Below are 22,701 nucleotides of genomic sequence, written 5' to 3'. Positions count from 1 at the left end.
GTGGGATATTCACACCTATTCATCAGGTAGTCTTAAGTGGTTATATATGCAATTAATTTTGAGAGTTCGGAAAGGACGCAAAGGTAAGAAAAAATTGAACTCTTGATGATGATATTAGGGATGATATAAGGGTTTTTTCACCAAATACCCCTGACAAATTAACAAATTTACAATATATCCTCAATGTTCCAAAAATGCACCACATACTCCTGAGTTTTCGAATACGTTCACCAAATACCCTGTTCGTAACTGTCGTTATCTTATCGTTAGCATTATTTACAATTTTGCCACAATTTAACCCTAACCCTAACATCTAAACCTAAACCCTTACCCTACCCCAAACCCTAACCCTAACCCACCCAGTCCACCACCCCTCCACCCCAGCCCAACCTCCCACCCCCAGCCCCACCCCAACCTCCACCCCCAGCCCCACCCCTCCACCCTCCACCTTCCACCACCGCATCCCCCCCTCCCCTCCCTCTCTCCTCCGCCGCAACGCCCTTCTCTCCCCCCTCCCTTCTTTGTTCACTGTCGCATCACCTGTCGGATTTTCACGCAAGGGGTGGGTGAACGAAGAGGGGGTGGGTCGGATTTTCGCGAAGGGGGTGGGGGAATCAACAGTGAACTAAGAGGGGGTGGGTCAGATTTTCGCACAGGGGGTGGGGGAGGCCCGCGTAGAACGAATGGGGGGTGGGGGAATCGACGGAGAACGAAGAGGGGGTGGGTTAGATTTTCGCATGGGGGGATACGACGGTGAACGAACGCGCAGGGGGTGGGGGAGGCCGGCGGTCAACGGACGCGCAGGGGTTGGGGGGATGTCGGTGGTGAACGGTGCTGCAGTGGGGGAGGGGGAGGGGTAGGGGCTGGGGTAGGGTGGAGGGGAGGGGGTGGGGGCTGCCAAGGACTTAGGGTTAAGGTTAGGGGTAAGGGGAAGGGTTTAGGGGTAGAGTTAGATTATAATTAGGGTTAGGGTTAGATTAGAATTAGGATTAGAGCTTACTATGGCAAAATCGTAAATAAAGCTAATGACGAGTTAACGGAAGTTAGAAAAAGGGCATCTGGTGCACGTTTTCGAAAACTTAGTCGTATATGGTGAAATTTTTAAACATTAAGGATATATGATGAATTTGTTAATTTGTCGGGGGTATTTGGTGAAAAAACCTTAAAAATATTAACTGACAGATAAAGAGTCAAAGGAGGAGAAAATAGGACCTTAGCTGTTTTGGTATAGCTCCTTGACCTCAGCAGTATTATTGATATTTTGTTTGGCTGCATCCTGCATGCTTTTGTTTCGTATTAGAGCTTGATGTTGGGTTTTTTGTTTTGAAGTTTGAAGTTTGGACAGTCTTGTGTTGGGTTAATGTGTTTAATAAGGTAAAGCCCAAATATTGCATTCAATTTCATTCTTACAAATTACGATGTGTGCTTCCAAAAGTACCCCATATGTTAATAGCCCAATGCCTCAAATTCCTTCAATATGGTCCAATAAAAAAATCCATATTTTAAAAAATTGAGAAAAATCAGGAAATGTTAAATCTAAAAAACAAAGGAATTTTTTTTTTTTGGATAGAAGATAACATTTACATAACCCTGTAATTCCAAACCAGTAGGCTAAAGAACATAGGGAGGAAGAAGAAAAGAGAGATAAAGGTGTGTTTGTTTGCCAAAAATGGCTACTTCTTCAATTTCTGCTGCATTATTATCTCCACTAACTCTTCGTAATACTTCTTCTACATCAACCAAACATGACTTTTCCACACTCTCTCTTCCTTCATCTCTTATAAACCTTAGAAGAACCCTAAGTCCTTTTCAACTCTCACCCACCACAAAGTTCACTACTTTTGCTGCTCCTGAAGCTTTGGAGTCTCAGGAAACTGTCCCAGAATCGCTTGAGGTTAATTCTTCTTTAAATTTACGGAAGTTGTTTTATTTGATGAAAAACTAGCATTTGTTGTTTTGGGTTTGTTTGCATTTCTTGTATTTAAACTTGTAATTGTGTACTTTGTGCAAAGTTTTGAGGTGGGTATGTATTGAATTTGTAATTTGAGCATTTTGGTGAAAATGGGTGGTTGTTAATTTTGGTGTTTGGATAAATAATTTGTGCAAAGTTTTGTTGTGGGTACATCTTAATTGTGTAATTTGAGCATTTTGGTGAAAATGGGTGGTTGTTAATTTTTGGTGTTTGGATAAAGAAATCATTGATTTTGGATTATGTTTATGAATTGTGAACTCATTAGTCCATGCTTACTGTCTAGATGGGATAGTCAATATTGATGATTCTTGTTAAAGGATAAAGTGGATGGGTGTTTCTTCTTTTTCCTTGGTTAATCTATGATTTGTGCTATATGATAAACTGGATAGGTGAAATCTCTTTCCTTGACTAATTTGTGGTTCGAGATTTTAATTTAAGTTGAAGATGGGAGTTAACACAAGAGGTGTAATTCTTTGGTTCACATGTGCTTGTTCTAATATATGATTTAGTAGTTGAGATAAGGTGCATCTCGAGTGGTTCATGAACTCGTATGTGTGTTGGTCGAGTGTGTTTACCTAGTGTGTTGGTTTCGTATTTCAACGAGAATTAACAAATGAAGCGTTGTGCTTTTGGTTCAATGTGCTATTATATGATGTGACATTAATACATTATGCATCTTTGAGATGAGTATGTCATAGTTCCATATACGCTGCAAATTATCAAATTAGTGAACGAGTCTGCTTTTGATTCAAAATTTAAATAAATAATGAATCGGAGCTCATGAAACCCTTTTCTTTCTATCAAGAAAAACATGGAATTGATTGTTGCTTCTTTTCTTATGGATTTCTCTGCAATGTTGTATAGGAGGATGCTTCTGAGACTTCCAAACTAAGCATTGCTGCTGACTCCGATCAGGTATTTGGCTTTTCTTCCCTTAATTGCCTTTTTGATACCAAGTTTCTAATTCTTTAACTTAGAGACTGTTGTGCTATATGGGTAAATCTGGTATAAAGACAAACAATATAAAGTAAAATCCCATGAGAACTTTTCTCTTCTACATCCTTTGAACCTTGAAAGACATAGAAGGAGTATACTTCAAGCTGCCCTTATTTCTTAATGTCTTCACTTTCACTAGAAGGATGCTTAGCAATGAATTTTAGATTTAACCATGCTTCAAGTTTCACATTTTTGCAAGCATCTTGAAGATACGAGCTTACAACCTTAGGTTTGATGGCTTCCTTTATGTGAAAAAATTGATTTATAACATGTCGAAAATGAGTTTGGCTTTTCGTTTCCCGAAAACCTCTTATTGGTAGCTTAAGGATGGTTCTGTATGCAGAAGATGGTGAAGATTGTCCTATTTTGGGATGTAAGACTAATCGTTCTAACTTCTAAGCACATTTTCAATACTGACATAGGCCATGTTATATAGCATCTCTTGTGTAGGGTCCTTTTGTTGTACTGATTGTGGATCATTGAACAAAGATGCAGTGCCTACTGCATAGTATAGATATAGCTTAGCAATTAATCTAGGAAAAGTTAAAGTCTCCGTCGCTTACCCCATCTAAGGTCCCGTTTCCTTCTTTTCTGTCCCTATTATGTTTGGGCATGGCCTCATGGGGATAGACTGGCGGAATGTGTTCCTTTGTATCGTTCTGTAAGATAAAGAAGTGAAACATTTGCAAAGGGATGGTGGTTTACCTCACTACAAAGTCTATATTCAGGGATTCCTTTACTCAAAGCCTGAGGTCCCTAGAAAAAACAAAAGGCAAATGTAAAGACAAGAAAGCAAACAATCTTCAATTCCCCTTCCAGAAGAAGAAGGGAAAAAAAAAGAAACGGGAAACAGCTAGCCTAATGCTACTATGAACAACATTTATGAAAAAGGCTATAGCAGATGAAATCATGAAACTAGGTTAGGATTAATTTCATTAACAGATATACTAAAGATCCTGCTTAACTTTTTTCAACTTAATCTCATTCACAATTAAATCCACCTTTTCTGGCTCATTGTGCAACTTTTTGGCCAATCTGATAGTTGCAACTAAGCACCTTTTCTAACATAGCTCATATAGCATTTGTGTTGAACTTTCAGATAGTACATATACTACATACCACATACCACATATTTCTTGCTTTAAGCCCCTCTGCCTTTCTTTTAATCCAACCCATCTGAAAATCTCACTCCCCAGCTGATATAAAAATCTTGCTCTGGAAGATCACATGTGCCTGTATTGCAAATCCTTCTTTGAATTAGCAAATCAATGAGTGGCAAGTGTGAGAGTCGGCCTTTGTTTCTGAGTTCTGGTGTCTGAATTTCTGAGACAATCATAAGCTTCCTTCATCAGAAAAGTCTCATGTACTCAGTTCACTGGGATGCTTACAGCTCGGAGTTGTTGATCTTTCACCTTTTTAAATGTTCCTTACTGACATAAGAACTTCTAGATCTACACATCCCGGATGCCGTGACATTTAATGTTTATGTATTTGACTGGCTGAAATCTCACCCTTACCATTGAGTGGTGTATGGCTTGGTGCTCATCTGTTGTATTGTGTTGTGCTTTTTAGTGGCACATCGTATATCTTATGATAAGTTTATTTTGCACTATCAGATGGCTCCAAAGCAGAAGATAAGAATTAAGTTGAGGTCGTATTGGGTCCCCTTGATAGAGGACTCCTGCAAACAGATAATGGATGCTGCAAGGACGACAAATGCGAAAACTATGGGGCCTGTACCATTGCCGACAAAGAAGAGGATTTACTGTGTGCTCAAATCTCCCCATGTGCACAAGGATGCCCGATTCCACTTCGAGATCCGAACTCACCAGCGCCTCATTGACATATTGCACCCAACTGCCCAGACAATTGACTCATTGATGCAGCTTGATCTCCCTGCAGGTGTCGATGTGGAAGTTAAGCTCTGAAGATCTTGGGTAAGAATTTCTCGAGGCATCAGTGTACTTAGGTTGAGGGTGTGTTCTCTTTACTATTGTCACTTATCTTAAGTTATTTGAATTTATTAGCCGTGAACTTATTGGCCCTGAACTCAACTTATCTGAATTATTTCTCTTGAAACCAAGTAAAAAGGAGGTGAAGACTGAGGAGAACACAACCTAACACAGTGAAAGAATAGGACCTTTTCCCTCCTAATCTTGTATTTAAGCCATATTCTCTACTTCTCTTCTCCTTTTCATGGGCAACTTCATTCTTTTCGCTTCTAAAATGCTTATGTGAACTTAGCCTTAGTTTAATTGTGCTTCTAAAATTCTTATGTGGGCTTGGCCTTAATTTTAACTTAATTTAGTTGCAACTTGAACTTAGATAGTCCTTATATGAACTTATTGGTCCCTATGTGAACTTTTGAGCACTTATATCAGAACTTGCTTTCTCATGGTAGAAAAAGATATTAGCACTGTCCAATTCATTGTTAGAATCTTGATGCGCATAGTGCACATGTAATCTATCCTCATTCATGAAATTTGATTGTCGGAGAATCAGGTGAGATCTGATGAATGATGATCATTCAAATCTGGGCCTTTGGCTTCTGCTATTATTAAGGATACAGTAATTTGCATGTTTACAGTGCTTGAGCTCCTAAGATATGAGCCACACCTGAATTGTCCCATGATTCTTACAATGATAGTGTTTTCGGTTTATGCGTGGCTCATAAACTTAGCCACTTTCATAAGACAATTGCTGAAATCCCATAAGAGATGCTAAAGCCGGATTTAGATATAATCACAACGGCATAGATTTGGTTTTCTTTTACTGATGTATTTTTCGTGTGCTTTCTTCATGTACCAGACTGACATTGTTTTCTTCTTGTAGGACCTGTAAAATTCGTCTCATGTCAATGGTTACAGATGTAGATCCAGAAGCCAGTCTTGATGGATTTTTTGCTTGTTAAAATTGCATGATTTAAGCTAGGTTTGGTTAATTTTCTAGTTTTTCACCCAAAAAAAAGTTCTGCAAGCTGTATAATTGCATATATTTTTTTTCTGTAAAAACATCTTGTGCAATGAAAAGTAGGGGAAAGGATGCAATTAAAGTCTGAGTTATAGAGCCTGCAGTTATAATATTGTTGTGCACTTCAATTCCTGAATACTGCAGTCACTTTATATCTTCTATTCTTGATCTTTTACCTTTCTATTCTCGATCTTTGATAATGTACACGAAAGAGAGAAGATACGGTATAACTTGGAACCTAATGTGTCTTGGTATTAGTCAGAATCACCACTGAGGTGAGACAAAAAGACCTTAGTGTAGGCTACAACTCACTCATTTTTCCAGAAACAACAACAATGCACCTTTCATAAAAAACAACAACAATGCACCTGCATATCGATAAACACAGATTCAGAAATCGTTGTGCGCCATCTAAGATCCACCTGCCTCCGCAACACCACCTCAAAACACGCTCTCGAGGATATAGAAACTATTGCCAAAACACTACACTGCTGCACGATAACAAAGGGTAAGCGAAACCAGGTTAAAAAAAACCCATGAGCTTGCATTCACTTGCCGAAGTACCGGCATACCTTTTATTAGTTCTCAATTTTGTACGCTTTCTCGATGTCAAAATATAATACTCATTCATTTTTTTAAAGGGGTCACTTTCATTCCCCTAAATATATACAATCTGATATGATGTTCCCTCTAAGTCAAAACTAAAGTTACAAAGGAATCATCAAACAGTTGATACAACCTAACTGAAAAAGAGAAAGTGTGCTTCTCTATTTCATGAATTTTTCAAATGATAAAAATTTGTTCCACAACCAATACAAGATTCAAAGAAGCCCATATACTTGTAAGTTATAAGTACCAAAAATATGCACTCTTGTCATAGCTCTTCAATGACATCCCTTGAATAATTGTGATCCTGAAAAAGATAAAAATAAAAAAAAACTTAGAGAGCAAAAACATCACCAGAAATTAAGCAGCTGAAGCCTTATTTACTTCCAAATTGCAATCATAAAATGTACCTGTCAAGTACCAAGATTAGGAGGCAAAGTCGTCAATGGAGGTCCACGTGAGTATCTCCATTCACTACATGCTGAACATCTTTCCAGGTTTATGCTATTCTCTAAGGTACATATTTTACAAGACCAGAATTTATACTGCACCGATGCATCTTTCGGCTTCAGGGTTTCACATGCCTCGCAGACTGGAGCCAATGGCTGCAAAATTTCCAAGTTTAACGTTATTGAATATAAATCCATCCTCAGTGTTTGCATGAGCTGACAAAATTTACATAAAGACTGTCCTTAGCTTGTTAGGTGCTTCAATGCGGTTTATCCATGGTGTGTGCACTGTGAAGCATTAAAACTTCTATGCTTAGTGTGTTCTTCCTAAGTCCCTAAACTAATATGTAACGAGGGAGAAAACCAATTTACTGGTGTGAGTGGGCATCCAAAAAAGGTAATAACGAGCAAATATTATGACAAAGAGGTACACGATATTCACTAAGGAGACACTCACAGGATTCAACAGAGTGCATGTTTCACAAGTCCACTGGACAGCCTCTTCTAACTTGTTCCCTGCAGCATGATTAGGTGTCGACCCAGAGGCTGAGACGCCCATGGATGAAGAAGATGAACTAGAGCAGGAACCACTGGTTTTTCTACTTTTGTCACGAGCACCAGATGAGGTAAAATTTTCAACATTGCTTAAATCAATTAGATTGGTAATGCTGCCACTCTGAGGCCTTTTCCGAGATGCTGCAGCTCCAGATTGCACATTGTCACCATTAGAAGCTTTAGAACTGGTGCTAGCAGCACCGGGCTGACAGAGTACTAAAGTTTCTAAGGAGTCAGGATCTCCCTCTTCTTCAGCATCAAGGCCACCAGAAGCAGAAGCACACCATATTTCATCCCGTAGTCTCCTTTCAGCTGCCATGGCAGCAGCCTGAACAGGACTTAATGTGGACATTATGTTTCTATCACCACCAACCCGTAAAGGTCCAGATGGTAGAAGGGATTTAAGCTGTTTCCTATTTTCTGCAGCAGCAACTGTTGTTTTTCGGAGGGAAGAAAGAGGTGGCTGACGAGATAAACCACCTAAACGTCTTCCTGGAAGATCAAATCCTTCTCCAGCGCCACTTATTCCCTTGGACATCAATTCTTCACATTCCTGTATATGATGGAAAAAGAAGTAAAGAGACAAGAAAGGTAATTAGAAAACCTGCTCAGAAATCAAGGATATGGCTTACTTACGGCTTAGGGTAACCTATATAAATTACCCTACAACAATTACATACACCCCCTTTCCAAAAAAACTCTACCCATTTGTTTTTCTCACGGTCTCTAAGGCACAACCTTGACCATATATGTATGTAAATTATGTATTAATAAAAGTTACTCCAAAGCCAATTCACAATCAAATGTTAAATACTAGTATCATTTTACAAGCTCAATAATGGCTTCTGTTTATACCATTAACTGATTTCATATTTAGATTGCTGCTGACCTTTCTAAGTTGATCCCATAGCTGATAGAAACTGGCATTATGAGGACCATGAGCATTATGGCAAAGCTCATGAAGCATTGTATCAAGTACCATATCGAATGGGTAGAACTCCAACTCGTTGTTAGGACTTCGAAGCCTCAGCTTCACCTCTATCCCACGTCCAACATTTAATCCCAAAAGATTCTTTCTCTTTCCACTGCAAGTCCAGCAATGAACAACTATTAATTCCATGATATACAATTATGAATAAATTCAGTTATAGTCAAGCAAAACTATATATTAACATAAACTACAAATATAAAACTACATAGTCCAATTTAATATTTACTCAATAGTCCATACATTATGAGGAAGCAATGACAATCACTCCTCTTCGACCCAGATCACCCATAATTTATCAATCACCCTTGGATACTATAGCATAGTAGAACCAAAATGAAAAAACAAAGAAACTTCAATATAGCCATGTTCCATTCTTAGACAATTAACTGAAACACTGCTTTACCCATCAGCCTGAGAACTATAGCGGCATTGAAAAGTGTGTCAAAGACTCGAAACGATGGTAAGATGTATGTATTTTAGAAGTTATAGAATCAACAACAATAGGTAAGCACTAAGCAATTCTGTGACAAGTCCTTAAGATATAGATAGAAAAAATTAGTATTACAAGGCTTCAAAAAGCACCAATGAAATACTACAACCGACAAATGATGGAGTCAAATGCCACAAATAGGACTTGATACTTATAGTCGAATGCTCAAAAAGTGGCAAATTATTACTTCATGCTTTCCGTTTTGTCTTTTTTTCCTTTTGAATCCTTTTCTTTTTATTGAACCTCTTAGGATCATTCCCTTCTATCATTGATTACCTCCAAATGGTCACCTAATGTGTCTCACTTACCCTATCAAGTCTACAAACACATCCTTTCATCATTATTTAACCCCATATACCGCCCAATAGGTCCCACTTTCCCTTTCAACTTCACACACTTTTTCTCCTCAATATCCTTATCAAAACAACAAAAAGGAGCACAGGGAGCAGTTACGCTATAATTGACCAAATAGTGGTACACAATCTAAGGGAAGGAAGGCCAATCATAGCCCATATGTGTCCAACGAACTTAAAGGAGAAGAATAACATATCTTTACACTAGAAGCAATACAAGTAATCACAAAGGTGCAAAATTTCATCCATTGACAAGTCTAAAAACACCCCTTTACATCAGCAAACAAAAAAGGAATTTAGAACCAACCTTAATCCAATTAAAAAAAATACAACTTTCTAGCATCTATAATGTCCTACAATTTGGAACATATGCTATTGTCAATCACTCATAATAACCCAAAAAGTATATCCGAATGCAAAGGCAATGTACATATCAACAGCCATTATCAACAAAACCATACAACAACTAATAAAAGTGTGTGACAATTAAATGAACACAACTTTCTAGCATCTAAACTTTCCTTCTATAATTTGGAACATATGCTATTGTCAATCACTCGTAATCACCCGAAAAGTATATCCGAAATGCGAAAGCTATGAGCATATCAACAGCCATTAATAACAAAACCATACAACAACTAATAGAAGAGTGTGACATTTGACAAACAAGTGATCAACAAATATGAACAATGTTCTAACAAAACAATTATAAGAAAAAAACATCCAATTTCCCCTGCACACTAATAAGAAGGTGAAATGATGTAAATTTGAAGAATTAAAGAGCAAGAAATTGCAGGAAACATACTACATTTCAGAGAGAACTTTGACCCGCCAATTATGTTTGCGCATAATGGGTTGAACTTGTTTAGCAATGCGTTCAAGAATTTTCATTGCTTCATCTTGTTTAGGTTTTCTTTTCAAAGCTTTGATTTCCCATACTTTGTTGAGATCCCCTGATTGCATTTTCTGAAATTTAAAACCCAACCAAATATAAACCCTAATTTGAAGAAAAATTCCCCCTTTTCTTAACTAATCACTTTGAGTTTTGGTTGCTAAGATCAATTTAATTATCTGGGTTCGTTGTATAAAGGGTTGATTTTGATTTTTGGGGAATTTTGAATTGGGTAAGAAGAGTGATGAGGTTTGAGGAGAGAGAAAATTGCTTACATTTGGTATTGTAGATGGAGAGGGAAGGAGGAGGAGAGTAGGCGGCAATGATTTGAATGAGGGTGCTATATACGCACCAAAATTCACCCAATGACAACCCAAGATTTTTATTTTATTTTGAGGGATAGGAATTTAGGCGAGATTCAATCTCAAGTCTTGCGATTTTATGAATTATGGTTTGTTATACTTGTAAATTATCAAACTCCTAATCTTCTTTATCAATTTTCATTATTAATATATTTTTGTAATATTCTAACCCATTAGTTAAAAAATTTATTGGAACAATGAAAAAATAAATATATCGAGTATCGAAAATTGTAGAGAAGGACTATGAAACAAACACGTCGATCATCTACTTGGCTAGTCTGATTTATGCGGCTGTGAGGCGGGGTGGGAGGGGGAATGGGGTGGTTTTTGGTGGGTGTAGGTGGGGGAGGAAGGAGGAATTTTTTTTAAAAAAATTACTTTTAACCTGTCGCGACTCGGGAGAGTAGTATAAAAGTTGATATATTAAAAAATAACTAAAAGTTTGTATTATTTTCGAAAAATTGGGCAAATTTTGTATTATTCTAATTAAATATTTAAAAAACAAAGCTAGTATAATTTTGTTATATTAAGTGATATAAGTGAAAAAGTGACAATAATAATTGGATTTAAATCCTACCTTACATAAGTTTCACCTTCTTCAGATCTTGATTAATAATTTTTCTCAAATTTAATTTATTCTAATCAACCTACTGAAAATCGAACTTAAACTGAACTTGAACTTGTGATCAATTGTTCACAGCAATTCAATCTTAACTATTAGGTCAAGATATCTTTGATAAACTTAAACTGAATTGTGATTCTATAGAATTAAAGGGTGGAGCCTATGATGACTCATTAATCACTATAATCCCTTTTTGAAGTTTTGATGATTCACATTATTGAGGTAATTAAAGAGTGAAAAGAAACCGACAAATAACAAGGCAACAAAGCCTTTTAAAAGCTTCCTAGTCCCTATATAATTGGTTAATCTACTTAAGTTTGCCTCACACCACTTTTATCAAAATCCCTTCAAAACCCAAAACTTGCAACAAAATCCAACGATTTTCATCTAATTCTCTTTTACCAACATGACTCAGTAGTCTTCCACAGAGGACTGTCTTCTTCTTTCAAGAAAAAACCCACCAAAATCAGGGAAAAACAAGTGCCAAGAAAAACCCAAGTTTGAATCTTTAATAATCCCTGTTTATGTATTTTAATCTATTTTCTGTGGGATATTATTATCATCTAAAATTAATAAGAGAGATTGATTTGATTGAATTGGGTAATTTTTTTCTGGGATTTTAAGATCAAATAACGAAGAAGCTGAATAAATTATGTCAGGAATTGCTGTAATATTAGATCTGTTGAGGAAAAATCCCAACTTTTATTCAACACATAGCTTGCATTCTTTTGGTTCTTTCTCAGCTAAAGTTGCAGTCTCAGGTGCTGCGGCTTCTGTTCTTGCCTCTTACCCTTTTGGGTTTAGGGCTTTCCTTGGAAGGTACTATTTTTCTTTATTTCGTTTTCCTAAATGTAATCTTTTTTTGTACAATAAAAATAAAAATTGAGGAACATAATTTTTCTTGTTGGGTTATTTGATTTTGTATATACTTTACTGTGCATCTATTGTCTTCAAGGTGGGAATTTTTTTTTTGGGTTAACATTATTCTTCTTATGTTGCACTTTTTGTACATTCTAGCTGAATAATTAATGGGTATGATTTTCCAATAAATAACATAAAATAATTGGCATATTTTTCTCGTGTTTATTGTTTTGACAATGTGCATATTGATTGGATTTAATTGGTTACATAATTGTGAATTTAATATGAGAAGTTGGCTATGATTAGTTTTGTTTGTCATCAAGTAATTGGAGTTCTTTACAGTTAAAGAAAATAGTTTGCTAAATTAGCTTCAATCAACTATGGAGATAAATTGCCTTTAGTCATTGTGTTTTGCTCATATGAGCTCAAAAGTCATAATCTTTCTCATTGGTTTTGGTTGAACTTACACCTAACTAAGTGAAATTGTTATCATATATTCCTAATTAAGCGTCTATCATGTATGGCAAGGCCTTCCGTAGATTGTTTTAAACTGTAGATTCATTAAGCAATCTCAGCTCCCACTCTACATCACAATTAGTGATGTTAATTCCCCTAAGGTATTATCCATAACTTTTATTTGGGAACTAGTAACAGCCAGATTGTCACCCTCGACAATCAGGGTACTAATTTCCAAGAAAGATGCTCCTTTTAGACCTTCTTTAAGGCCCGAAGCTTCCACTTGGAGGATGCTGCTGCTGGGAGATTGGGTCTTACAAGTTTAGAACCTAATTCGCTTGCTTCCCTATGTTTCTGTATCAGTTAATGATTCTTATCATGTGACTATCAATAGCGCATTGCGACATTGTAGTTAATATATCATGGTAGTGTCAACTGCCTTGTTTTTTTGGGGCTGAAGGGTTTGCATTGAGTGGCATTATACCAAATGCTAAGAGAAGCACAAAGAAAGCAACTTTAGATGATGTAGCTGCCAAGATTTTGGTAGTTCTTTTTCTGTGGCAAAATTTAGTGACTATTGTGTTCGAGTCTTAGGATTTTTCAAGTTTTGCCACAGTTGTGTTTTCACTGTGGTAGGGTGAAACAGTATTTAAACTAGTTACGCCTTTGTTTCTGTCTTGGTTGTTTCATCTGATTGTTAGAATGATTCACTTTCATCATTGGTCCAATTGAAAACGCCGTCGATGAATCTGGTTTGGGAAATTATTACTTGCATCTAGCTGTTCGTTTTTTAGGGACTGTGATTAGTTGTACCATTTATTGGTTGTTTGTTCACCCAATGATTTGCATGTGATGATCTGCAGCAATAACAGAGTTGCTTACTGCGATGCTGCTGCAACATGGAATGAGGATCACATCTCTAAGGATCATGATGAACATCGATTCGAGGATCTTGACATCCCTAAACATGTTTTTGAGCATTATTCCCTGTACAATGGGAAAGTATATAATGTTGACCTGAAACCACTTTCCTCAGCTTTTCACCCAAGGACATTTGCTCTCACAGTCTTGAGATCATTTTTGATGTATTATTTACCGCTTTTGGAGCCTCGGACGGCATTGGAAGACGATGATGAAGACTTCCTTGATGATAATGTAGAAGATAAGCGCTATGATTTGGTTGGTCCATTCTACAAGTCAGTAAATCAAATTATGCGTGAGGTTTGTAGTATTTCCCAATTTCCCTTAGTATTTGCATTACTTTATCTCCCATCATGTTTGACTGTGGCCAATGGATGTTCATCTGGAATGTAATTTGTTTGATATTGTGCAACCGTTCTTCCCCCTTTCTCTTTTATGTCAATGAATGTCTGAAATTGTTTTATAAAGGTTTCGACCATGTGATGTTCAATTAACTTACAAGTTTAGCCTAATATCTTCAATGTTTCACAATAAATCACTCTACCTTCTTGTGAATTGCTTCATTTGTCGACATGGCATCTTTCATGTGAAAAATGACATTTTAACTAGCATTTTCTTAAACCAAAGGATTATGACTCTCGATAGGCAGACTGTTGGGCATATTAGCCAGAGCGCTTTTCTGATATAACTTATGCTCTAATAGGAAATGATGAGGCCTTGCTTTGAGTTTTGCAGTTTATGATTGCATTTACTTCCCATCTTTTATGTGAGAGTTCCATCATTATATGGTATGTAAAGTTTCTTTCGGTTGTTTCCACTTGAAGTTCTTTGTAAGTCAATATACCTAATATAGCTTCTATGAGGTGCAAGAGTTGTTTTTCTGAATCTTCCTTCTATTACTCTGTTTGTCAGTTTAAGTTCTCACAATACTAGTTCAAATTACACTATAAATGTCACTGTTAATTCCGTGTGGAGGAAATAATTAATTATTAATCAAGGCAAAAGAAGAAAAAGAAAAGAAACTAATATAGCCTTCGCGGCTCCCCCCTTTCTTCTCTCCCTCCCCTGTTCTGCAAATTTCATTCAAAGTTTTAGAAATTTTCATGCTTTGTGATGGCTATTAAACTTTCTTTTGCATTCAGAGTTTTCTGCTTGCTGATAATATTATTTTAATAGTTCGTTTTTTGTTTTGCATCTTGTGTGTCATCTGTGATGTTCGATTTACAGCGATACATGGTCTCGAATAGTAACATATACTAAGAAATGCTGAAATTAGTCTCAGTTACCTTTTCCCTTTTGTGGTCAAATTTTGATAGTATGGTATAGGAGCGTGCAATGTTACTGGTGTAGGCCTCAAAATGTCATCTCTCTGTGTGTGCTCGCCCCCGCCCCCCCCTTCCATGTCAGCTGGCTTTGATTTGGTGGTTATGATTCAGATATGATCAAGAAGCTGGGTTTTGCGTTTCTTATTGAAACTCTGTTTTCTTTTAGCTCTTTTAGGGTTAGTACTGAGACCATTTGTTTTGCTTTATATCTCAGAGTGCTGTCATTACTACTAGGAGGGTATTGGAAAAGTTAGCTGTCTCTTATCTCTCTCAACGTTGGGCATGGAAGCTTCTTAAAGGTATGTTGTGTGTTTAGTTAGACGTTAGTCTTATGAAAATCAAATACAATCACTTAATATTTGCCATTTTCGCTACACTACGCCCAAGAAATAATTAAAAAAAAGAGAGATGACAACACTTGTTCACATCAACAAGTCATTGACTGATATCAATTTTTTCTATAGATGCTCGTAAATCAGCCTTGCGTAAGGCACAACGAGGTTTTCCATCAACTGTTTACATCTCTGCTGTTACAAAAACAACTTTCAGAGGTAGACTTGCAGTTCCAAAGTTTTCCTCATGCTTTTAGCTTTGAGAATTTCAACGTATACCTATTCTTTTCCTTGTTGATCTGTTTCCCTATTGGAGCAGCTCATTGTCTGGGAGTGGCAGCATCTTGGATTGTTCAAGTTGGAGTTGACATCTATAAAACCCTCTTCCGTCTCTTTAACTCTAAAGAAGATATAGAAGAAGTTAAAAAAGCAGAGGAAATTCAGCTTCTTGTTGGGAAGATATATGCTGTGACTCTCAAGTGCTCTGCATCATTAGTCTTTGCTGCCATCGGTGCGGGCGTTGGTGCGTCATGTATACATGCTTCATATGGTCAATGGATCGGTAAGAACTTCTACCAACGATGCCCTCTACTCATGTCTTCTGTTTGACGAGTTACATGCTAACAGCAATAATGTGGGGGTCATGCTGTACTTTTCAATACTCCCTCCGTCTTTGTCACATTGTTCTAACTTCTAACCCCTTATAAATATGGACTCATCACTATTTTACTAAAATACTCTTGAAGAGGGATTATCTTTGAAGATTTAACCATATCAATTTCTATTTTGACATTCCAAAACTACTACATATAATATGAAGTAACTATTATTTACAGACAGAGGAGTAACGTTGTTAAAAATTTAAAGGCCCCTTATTCTAGAAAGTGGACAGTAACTAGTATGGAGCAACTCTGTAGGAAATTCGTGAAAAAGTGGGGTAGTGAGGGAAAATGGTGAAAAAATTCAGTTAATGGGTGGATAAATGAAAAATTGAAAACTAAGGAGTAGTTCAATGAAATGGAATTTGTACATAAGGATTAAGCTTGTTCATAAAGGCTAGTATGTATTTTAATCTTTGAGCTATTCGATTACAGGCTGTGCTGCTGGAGATTTGGCGGGTCCAGTGTTTGTAGCACTTTGTTTCGACAAGCTTATTCATGCCAATGTTTAGATTCTCTGGAATTTGCTCATAACGACACACTGATTTGAGTGCCTCAGTATCGGATTCAGTTGTATACTCCTGTTGTGTTTTCAAAACAATAATACCACCCGATCACCAGCCTCAAGGTTAGTCAGACCCAGCAAGAAACATCTTTTTAACAGACTTCGGAATGTGTTGATTTCAGATACAATTTTTCGTGAAGCTTTCTGGAATAAAGACTTCTTCTTCATAGATACTAACGGCTGCTAAGTTTCTTTTTTATTAACCTAGTTATTGAGAAATCTATTGTCTCGAGAAAAAATAGGATTAAGGTTTTTGTGCTTTATATTGTGTTAGCGTTGATACTTTCTTTGTACATTTATCTATAAGATATCAGCAGCAGCATTTCCCTTTAGATAAGATGTTTACCTATTCAAACTTCATAAAGAATAGAGGGATTTGAGTAGTATTTTCGTGTTTTTTGCTGTTTTTAAGTGCTTCTCTAGTTGATCCGGTGACCCCGTCACAGCGATTAGGTAAAATTCATCTATTCTCGGGGGGTTTTGTTCCAAAATATATATTTAGTGAAGAAAACCCCTAAATGGAGGAATACCTACCCCTGAGATTGGATCTGTTTTGCCCATCTTTGAGACGGAATCACCATCGATCACATCTGCACTCCCTTGTGCGATATGATTTGTTACTTGACATTTGGTGGGGGTGTGTAATATCATTTGTCTGACTAATTGAGCCTCAAATTTTCGATAAAAGGGGGGAGACGGCATTCAACTTGAAAGTCGATGTTTCATTGATTGCCTTGTTGCTTGATAGTTGATGAAATAGAGCATAATTGACCCATGTAGATCATCTGTTCTAACAATTACTTGAAAGCTTTGTTTTTATAGCATTGCAAATTGTGGTGAAATAGACTACTCTGCAAGTGCAAATAGTTGAAAACATGGGATAATTATTAGATAAAAGGATGTAGATAAGTAAAGCATATGTGAACAGAAGACCTGAAATTGATGGAGACAAGACAGATAACTGATAAGTTGTTGCTTCCTTCTTTTAACAACCATTCTTTTTGCTTCATGAATTTGCAAACCTTGTTAGTTGTTACAGTCATTGTATTGCATTTATTCGTGACTTGCAAGTGACTACTCTTTCTTGCAAACTTGTAATTGTGATGGTTTGTTTTGTTATTGTAAGAGAACAAACTGGTAGGACCATAATTTACTAGAATTAGTTGACAAATTAGGCTGAATCTTCTAACAAGGACAATAATAATAGAGGTATGTGGCTTGCTTAACTATGGCATCGTGTAGCGATTAGCTGTTGGCTGGTGCACTTGCATTGTTCGACTATTAAGTATCTCAATTGTTCGTATTAGCTATTTGTATTGGTTGGTTTAAACCGTAGTTGAATCGGTCTAGCCGCCGGAAGTGGTGTGAATGTTTAACACTTTAAGGAAAAGAAAGAGAGATCTTTTAAGGCTGTTACAGAAAATTGGAATATATTCACCCACTCCCACCTTCAAAATCTAAGTAAAAGAACTCATGATGGCTAGCATTGTTTAGGGTCCTCTTGGCACTTTAGAAAAATTATAATGTCACTCCATTGTTTTAATTAAAAAAAAAATACTCATATATATTTTTTAATAGTAAGAAGATTGACTTTGTCTAAATCTCAACTCACGTGGCGTTCTTGGTCTAGTATTTATAGGCTAGACACTCAATCCCTGCCCCCAATTCTCTAGTACCGCATTTGGAATAATTCGGCTACATTCAGCTACACCAAAGTGAATCTCCAACCAATTACACCAAGCAAGCTTGACTATTATACTCATTTATATATGGTTAAACTTTCAAAGTCTAGAGTCTATATTTGCAATTATAAACTTCCAAGAAAAATATACTGGTGCTCTAAAGATATCATGTGTACATGCTCTACAATAGCAAAAATTGAGTCTCAAGTAGCTCTATTCTATCAAGTATCCCAAATCATTACCACAGCAATGACCCCAACTCCCAAGACCACAGCCAAAAATCTGAAGAAGGGAGTATCTACCCCAACTTTCTTTCGAGGAGAATAACCCTTGGCTAACAAATGGTTGATTGAAACATACACAAACACCCCACAAGCAATCCCCATGGATATAGCAAATATCCAATCAGCCACTTGTCCTTGGGCTGTCTGATCAATGATGATCCCGATCGCAACTCCGATAGGGCTTGAGATGGCGAAGGCAAATGCGTATGATGCGCACGAGAGGAAGGGTCTGTTCGGGATCATACGAAGGAGGGCTATTGCCATCGCGATGGCAGCAAATATCTTGTGTAGAGAGATTGTCCAAAGGGCTTTCCAGGCGTCTTCTTTGGTTTCCGATACTCCAATTGCTATGCCTTCAAAGACTGAGTGGAAGCATAAGGCTGTTATTAGTAGGATGGTGTCTCCTAAGGAACTTGCTGTTGCTAGGGTTGCATTGGCAAAGTGGTTATGTGTATCACCTTCCTGTTTTAACATCAATTTAACGTTAAATCAGAATTTCATCAGGCAATACCTAAAAAAAACTAACTCGACATGAATACGAAGTTGCTGATAAAACCCAAGTGCGATACAACACATACATGAAATTAACTCGAACTTAACCCTATTTGATACTTTTGAAAGATCAATATTGACCTGAAATGAATATTGCATACAATTTGTTTATCATAATTTAGATCTCTAGCAAAAATGAGGTGAATAGCCTTTTACTTTATAATTACAAGCCACATTACATGTCAAAATTCATTGACTATAAATTATGCTAGAAATCAGAAAGATAAGCCTAGCAATTGTAAATTCACATTATAACTCAATGCATATTTTGGAAAAATAACAGTTGAATTTTAGTTATTAAAGTCAATTAGTCGAATATAGTCAACAATCTTTAAACAGAGGTAGCAATTTCATCTTATGTACCTGAGAATGAGCTGTTGTATTTGTGTGCTGATTGTTGGTTTTCTGATTAGGGAGACCTTCTGTAAGCAGAGAACACATAGAAACACTAAATTAAAGCCAGGAACTTTTTTTATCAAACTGATTCATACATTGTTTAAGCAACTATTATTCTTTAGTGGGAGCATGTGATGCTATTAATTAATTTATGCATATACAACAATACAAGACTAACCTTTTCATCTTCAATTATGAAAATGCATCATTCAGAATCTAAGAATATATACTATCATCCACTAAAACCCTGAATCTCACCTTCATATCACGCAATCTTACTCCTAATTAAAAATGAATCCTAATGTAAAACAAAAATACTTGTTTGATATCATACGTCCCTTATATCCGGTGCTAATCCGTGACCTTTTTGTCATACTGGCTCTGATACCATGTTAAAGGACCAACTCAGCTAAAAATTTAAGATGATGGTTGAGGTCTCATGAATAGATTTATACTCAATCAAGAAAGCACAATAAGAACGAAAACAGTAGCAAAGAGAAGGAGTGTCGTGACCCTAATGGATCATAAAATCAGGCTTTAAGATTTTAAAGGTAGTAAAATATATAGTGTATAATACATCCAAAGCTATTTATAAGCAAATCAATCATAACAATAGAAAACGAAAAACTACCACGTTACTCATTTCAGCTATAAAATAACACGAAACTGAAAACAGAAAACGATAACGAAAAAGGAAAGAAAACAAACCTTCAAGCCCATTAGAATCTTGAGTTTTACTCTTTCTAAAGACATGTGTAATCACACAATCAGCCAACATGGTAATCAAATACCCAAAACAAGCTAACATAAACGCAAAAGGGTATTCTTTTGTAGTCAAATCTCCAAATGTTTCATTTGCATCACTCAAAAAATGCATCATAGCAGTACCCAGAAAAACCCCACCAGAAAACTGAGTACCCAACACTAAAAACCCATCATTCCATTTCAAGAAATAAGGAGAAACACCCCCTATAAAAGTTCCTAAAAAAACAATAATCAAACACCATATTTTCACAAGAATCAATGGTTTTGATCTAAGTTTAGCATGATCATCATCATGATCAGACGGTGCTAATGAATCCAGATCTTCATGTCCACTGTGAGATGACACACAGAGGATTAAAGTGAGAATTAGAGAGAGAAAGAAAGAGATTTTGTAAGACATTTTTTGGAGATTGTTTTAGAGAGAGAAAGAGAGGAACTTATTTTTGTTTGATTTTTATAAGTTCACGTGATAATTGGGTGAGAATAGTTTTTTTTTTGTGTACTGCAAAGATATAGGAGGAGAGAGAAAATGGTACTGCAAAAATCATTGTTAAGTGGGTGATTAGTGTTAATTTGGAAAGAAGATTAGGGTGATAATGAGAGGTTTAGAGACTTTAATGGGTAGTAGTACAATGATAGGGAAGTTTAGGAAAATGCAAAAGAAGTAGTACTGCAAAAATGTTTGTTGCAAGTTGGTAGTTGGTGCATTTTACACCAATCATTTACAAGTATGCCTTCCAAGAAATTACATGTTGACCTATTGTCCTATTGATGATGTATGGTCAACCTAGTAGGAGTATTAGTTGGGGTGGGAGTAGAGTTGGAAGATTTGGAAGTTTTATTTAGTTAATATTTGTTGGATTGGATTCGGATTGAAATTTAAAATTTAAATTAAATATCATTAGAAAATTACTGTGGGAAACAATCAGATTTAGGTGTTATTAACATTTATAATTTATGTAATGGTTTTATTAGATTTAGAAACAAAGATGAATTGTTTTTCAGGGGAAAATAAATAATCAAACAAACTATCAACATGCTCATTGTAATATCCCGAAAATTTAAACTCGCCTAAATTAAATAATAATAATTAGTGGTTAAAATTTTCCTTTAATCATAAGTTATTATTGAAATTTTGTTACTCTATAACCACATAATGATAATTAAATCGTTAAAGTTACAAATAATAATAAAGTTATGTTAGATTAAACATTAACAATAAATTAGAGTAAGGAAACAAAGTAGTAAACAAATTAGATACACTACTAATCCAATAATATTGGAACAACTTTGTTAATATTTGAAATAAAAAAGGAAAAGAAAAAGAGAAAAGAAAAGAAAAAGGGAAAAAGAAAAGAAAACAGTAGAAACTGTTTTCATCAACATTCAACCCATTTTTCCTTCCCAAATAACCCGACAATGGATTTTGACCCAGGACAGATTTTTTTTCACATAAACAAACTCAATTGCAATTAGAAACTTCAATTCAATTCAAACCTACCTAAAAATCTGATTTTATAATCAAACCCACCCAAATTTCAGTTTTTCTTCATCAAATCAACCCATCAAATTCATGAAATTTATCCCCCAACTATACCTATAAATACCCATTACTTCCTCCCTCAATTCACCACCACAACCATTCCACTTTCTTCGCCAAAAACCCGCTAACCCTCGCCGGAAAAAGCCACCAAAACGCTCCCCAAAGCTTCTGTTTTTTTTTCGCAACTCTTCCTCCTCTGTTTCGGGTCAGCCACCGCAGCCCCACCGCGGCGCCGCCATATTCCTGCGCCTCTTGTGCGCCACCACCACACCTACTCACCGCCGCGAACGCCCTCACTCGCTCGCCCCTTCTTTCTCTCTCTTATCTCTCACGCCCCAACTCTCTCTCCATCTCGTGTTCTCTCTCTCCTCGTGCGCCGACGAACTCGCGCACAACACCGCCGGAATACCGCGCCTCCCGCCGCTGTCGCCGGAGCTTGAACCCGCCGCATCCAACCTCTTTCCTCCCGCCCCTGTTCTTCGTGCCTGCTAAGTGAGCAGGAGGTATGTCAAATACCTCTTTACTCCATCTTTATATTTTAAGTTGTTAGTTGTGTTGTTAATGATCTAAGCCCAAATATCCAAGCAATATATAGAATTCTAAACTAGGCCCAAATCTGAATTTTCTTATTATGTGCTTAAATCATATTAATTCATGTCTTTAATTCATTAATTAAAATTTCCTTTTAAGAAAAGAAACCCAATATATCATGTGTTGTAATAGTAATTGTCAAATTATTCTGGTAATCTAGAAATAATAAATGAATATTAGTAATTTATGATTAGTTGGGCTACGATAACTTAAATTATTATAAAACTTGTTGAAGCTAATTTACTTATTAAATTGAATAAGATACCTAGTAGTATCAACAAATGATGAGTTTAATTATAATTCTATTAACTGAAGTAACGTAAGCTTAAATAATAAATATATGTAGCGACAACAACAATCTTCGATAATAAAAAGGATTAATAATAGCTAAAGGACAATTGTTAAAATAGATCAAATATTTATATTTTGTTGCGTCATTTCATGGTTAGATTAAATGGAAAGGATATTACAGCCGGAAAGGATATTACAGCCTCCCCCAGCTTTCAAGTTA

The 22,701-nt window shown here is 36.3% G+C and overlaps 4 protein-coding genes across 6 annotated transcripts; 2 read left to right on the top strand and 2 right to left on the bottom strand.

Annotated features, from left to right (window-relative positions):
- The first annotated feature begins 1,551 nt into the window (after positions 1-1,551).
- Positions 1,552-6,026, top strand: LOC104891834 (30S ribosomal protein S10 alpha, chloroplastic). 2 transcript variants are annotated; one of them, XM_048642490.1, is made up of 4 exons: positions 1,552-1,894; positions 2,837-2,887; positions 4,585-4,944; positions 5,801-6,026. In XM_048642490.1, exons 1-3 carry the CDS (start codon positions 1,670-1,672, stop codon positions 4,894-4,896), a joined length of 588 nt encoding a protein of 195 aa, XP_048498447.1. In that variant the 5' UTR covers positions 1,552-1,669; the 3' UTR covers positions 4,897-4,944; positions 5,801-6,026. The 2 variants fall into 2 exon arrangements, with proteins under 2 accessions (XP_048498447.1, XP_010675901.2); XM_010677599.3 differs by having other exon boundaries at positions 1,553-1,894; positions 4,585-4,905.
- A 519-nt stretch (positions 6,027-6,545) lies between these two features.
- Positions 6,546-10,726, bottom strand: LOC104891835 (DNA-dependent metalloprotease WSS1). 2 transcript variants are annotated; one of them, XM_057393821.1, is made up of 5 exons: positions 10,191-10,726; positions 8,438-8,633; positions 7,451-8,101; positions 6,955-7,149; positions 6,546-6,851 (listed from the first exon to the last, which is right to left on the bottom strand). In XM_057393821.1, the coding sequence occupies exons 1-4, from the start codon at positions 10,343-10,345 to the stop codon at positions 6,958-6,960; spliced, it is 1,194 nt and encodes a 397-aa protein (XP_057249804.1). In that variant the 5' UTR covers positions 10,346-10,726; the 3' UTR covers positions 6,546-6,851; positions 6,955-6,957. The 2 variants fall into 2 exon arrangements, with proteins under 2 accessions (XP_057249804.1, XP_010675902.2); XM_010677600.4 differs by having other exon boundaries at positions 10,188-10,721.
- Positions 10,727-11,561: 835 nt separating this feature from the next.
- LOC104891836 (hypothetical protein) lies at positions 11,562-16,763 on the top strand. Its single transcript, XM_010677601.3, has 6 exons — positions 11,562-12,077; positions 13,439-13,796; positions 15,036-15,120; positions 15,286-15,372; positions 15,473-15,715; positions 16,248-16,763. The coding sequence occupies exons 1-6, from the start codon at positions 11,911-11,913 to the stop codon at positions 16,322-16,324; spliced, it is 1,017 nt and encodes a 338-aa protein (XP_010675903.2). The 5' UTR covers positions 11,562-11,910; the 3' UTR covers positions 16,325-16,763.
- Positions 16,764-18,123: 1,360 nt separating this feature from the next.
- LOC104891837 (zinc transporter 11) lies at positions 18,124-21,025 on the bottom strand. Its single transcript, XM_010677602.4, has 3 exons — positions 20,000-21,025; positions 19,259-19,317; positions 18,124-18,805 (listed from the first exon to the last, which is right to left on the bottom strand). The coding sequence occupies exons 1-3, from the start codon at positions 20,454-20,456 to the stop codon at positions 18,281-18,283; spliced, it is 1,041 nt and encodes a 346-aa protein (XP_010675904.2). The 5' UTR covers positions 20,457-21,025; the 3' UTR covers positions 18,124-18,280.
- Between the last annotated feature and the right edge of the window lie 1,676 nt (positions 21,026-22,701).

The sequence above is a fragment of the Beta vulgaris genome, chromosome 4 (genome assembly GCF_026745355.1).
Source record: "Beta vulgaris subsp. vulgaris cultivar EL10 chromosome 4, EL10.2, whole genome shotgun sequence".
Lineage (NCBI taxonomy): Eukaryota > Viridiplantae > Streptophyta > Magnoliopsida > Caryophyllales > Amaranthaceae > Beta > Beta vulgaris.
The sequence above is the reverse complement of the archived record's forward strand: the minus strand, read 5'-3'. Positions and strand labels throughout refer to the sequence as shown.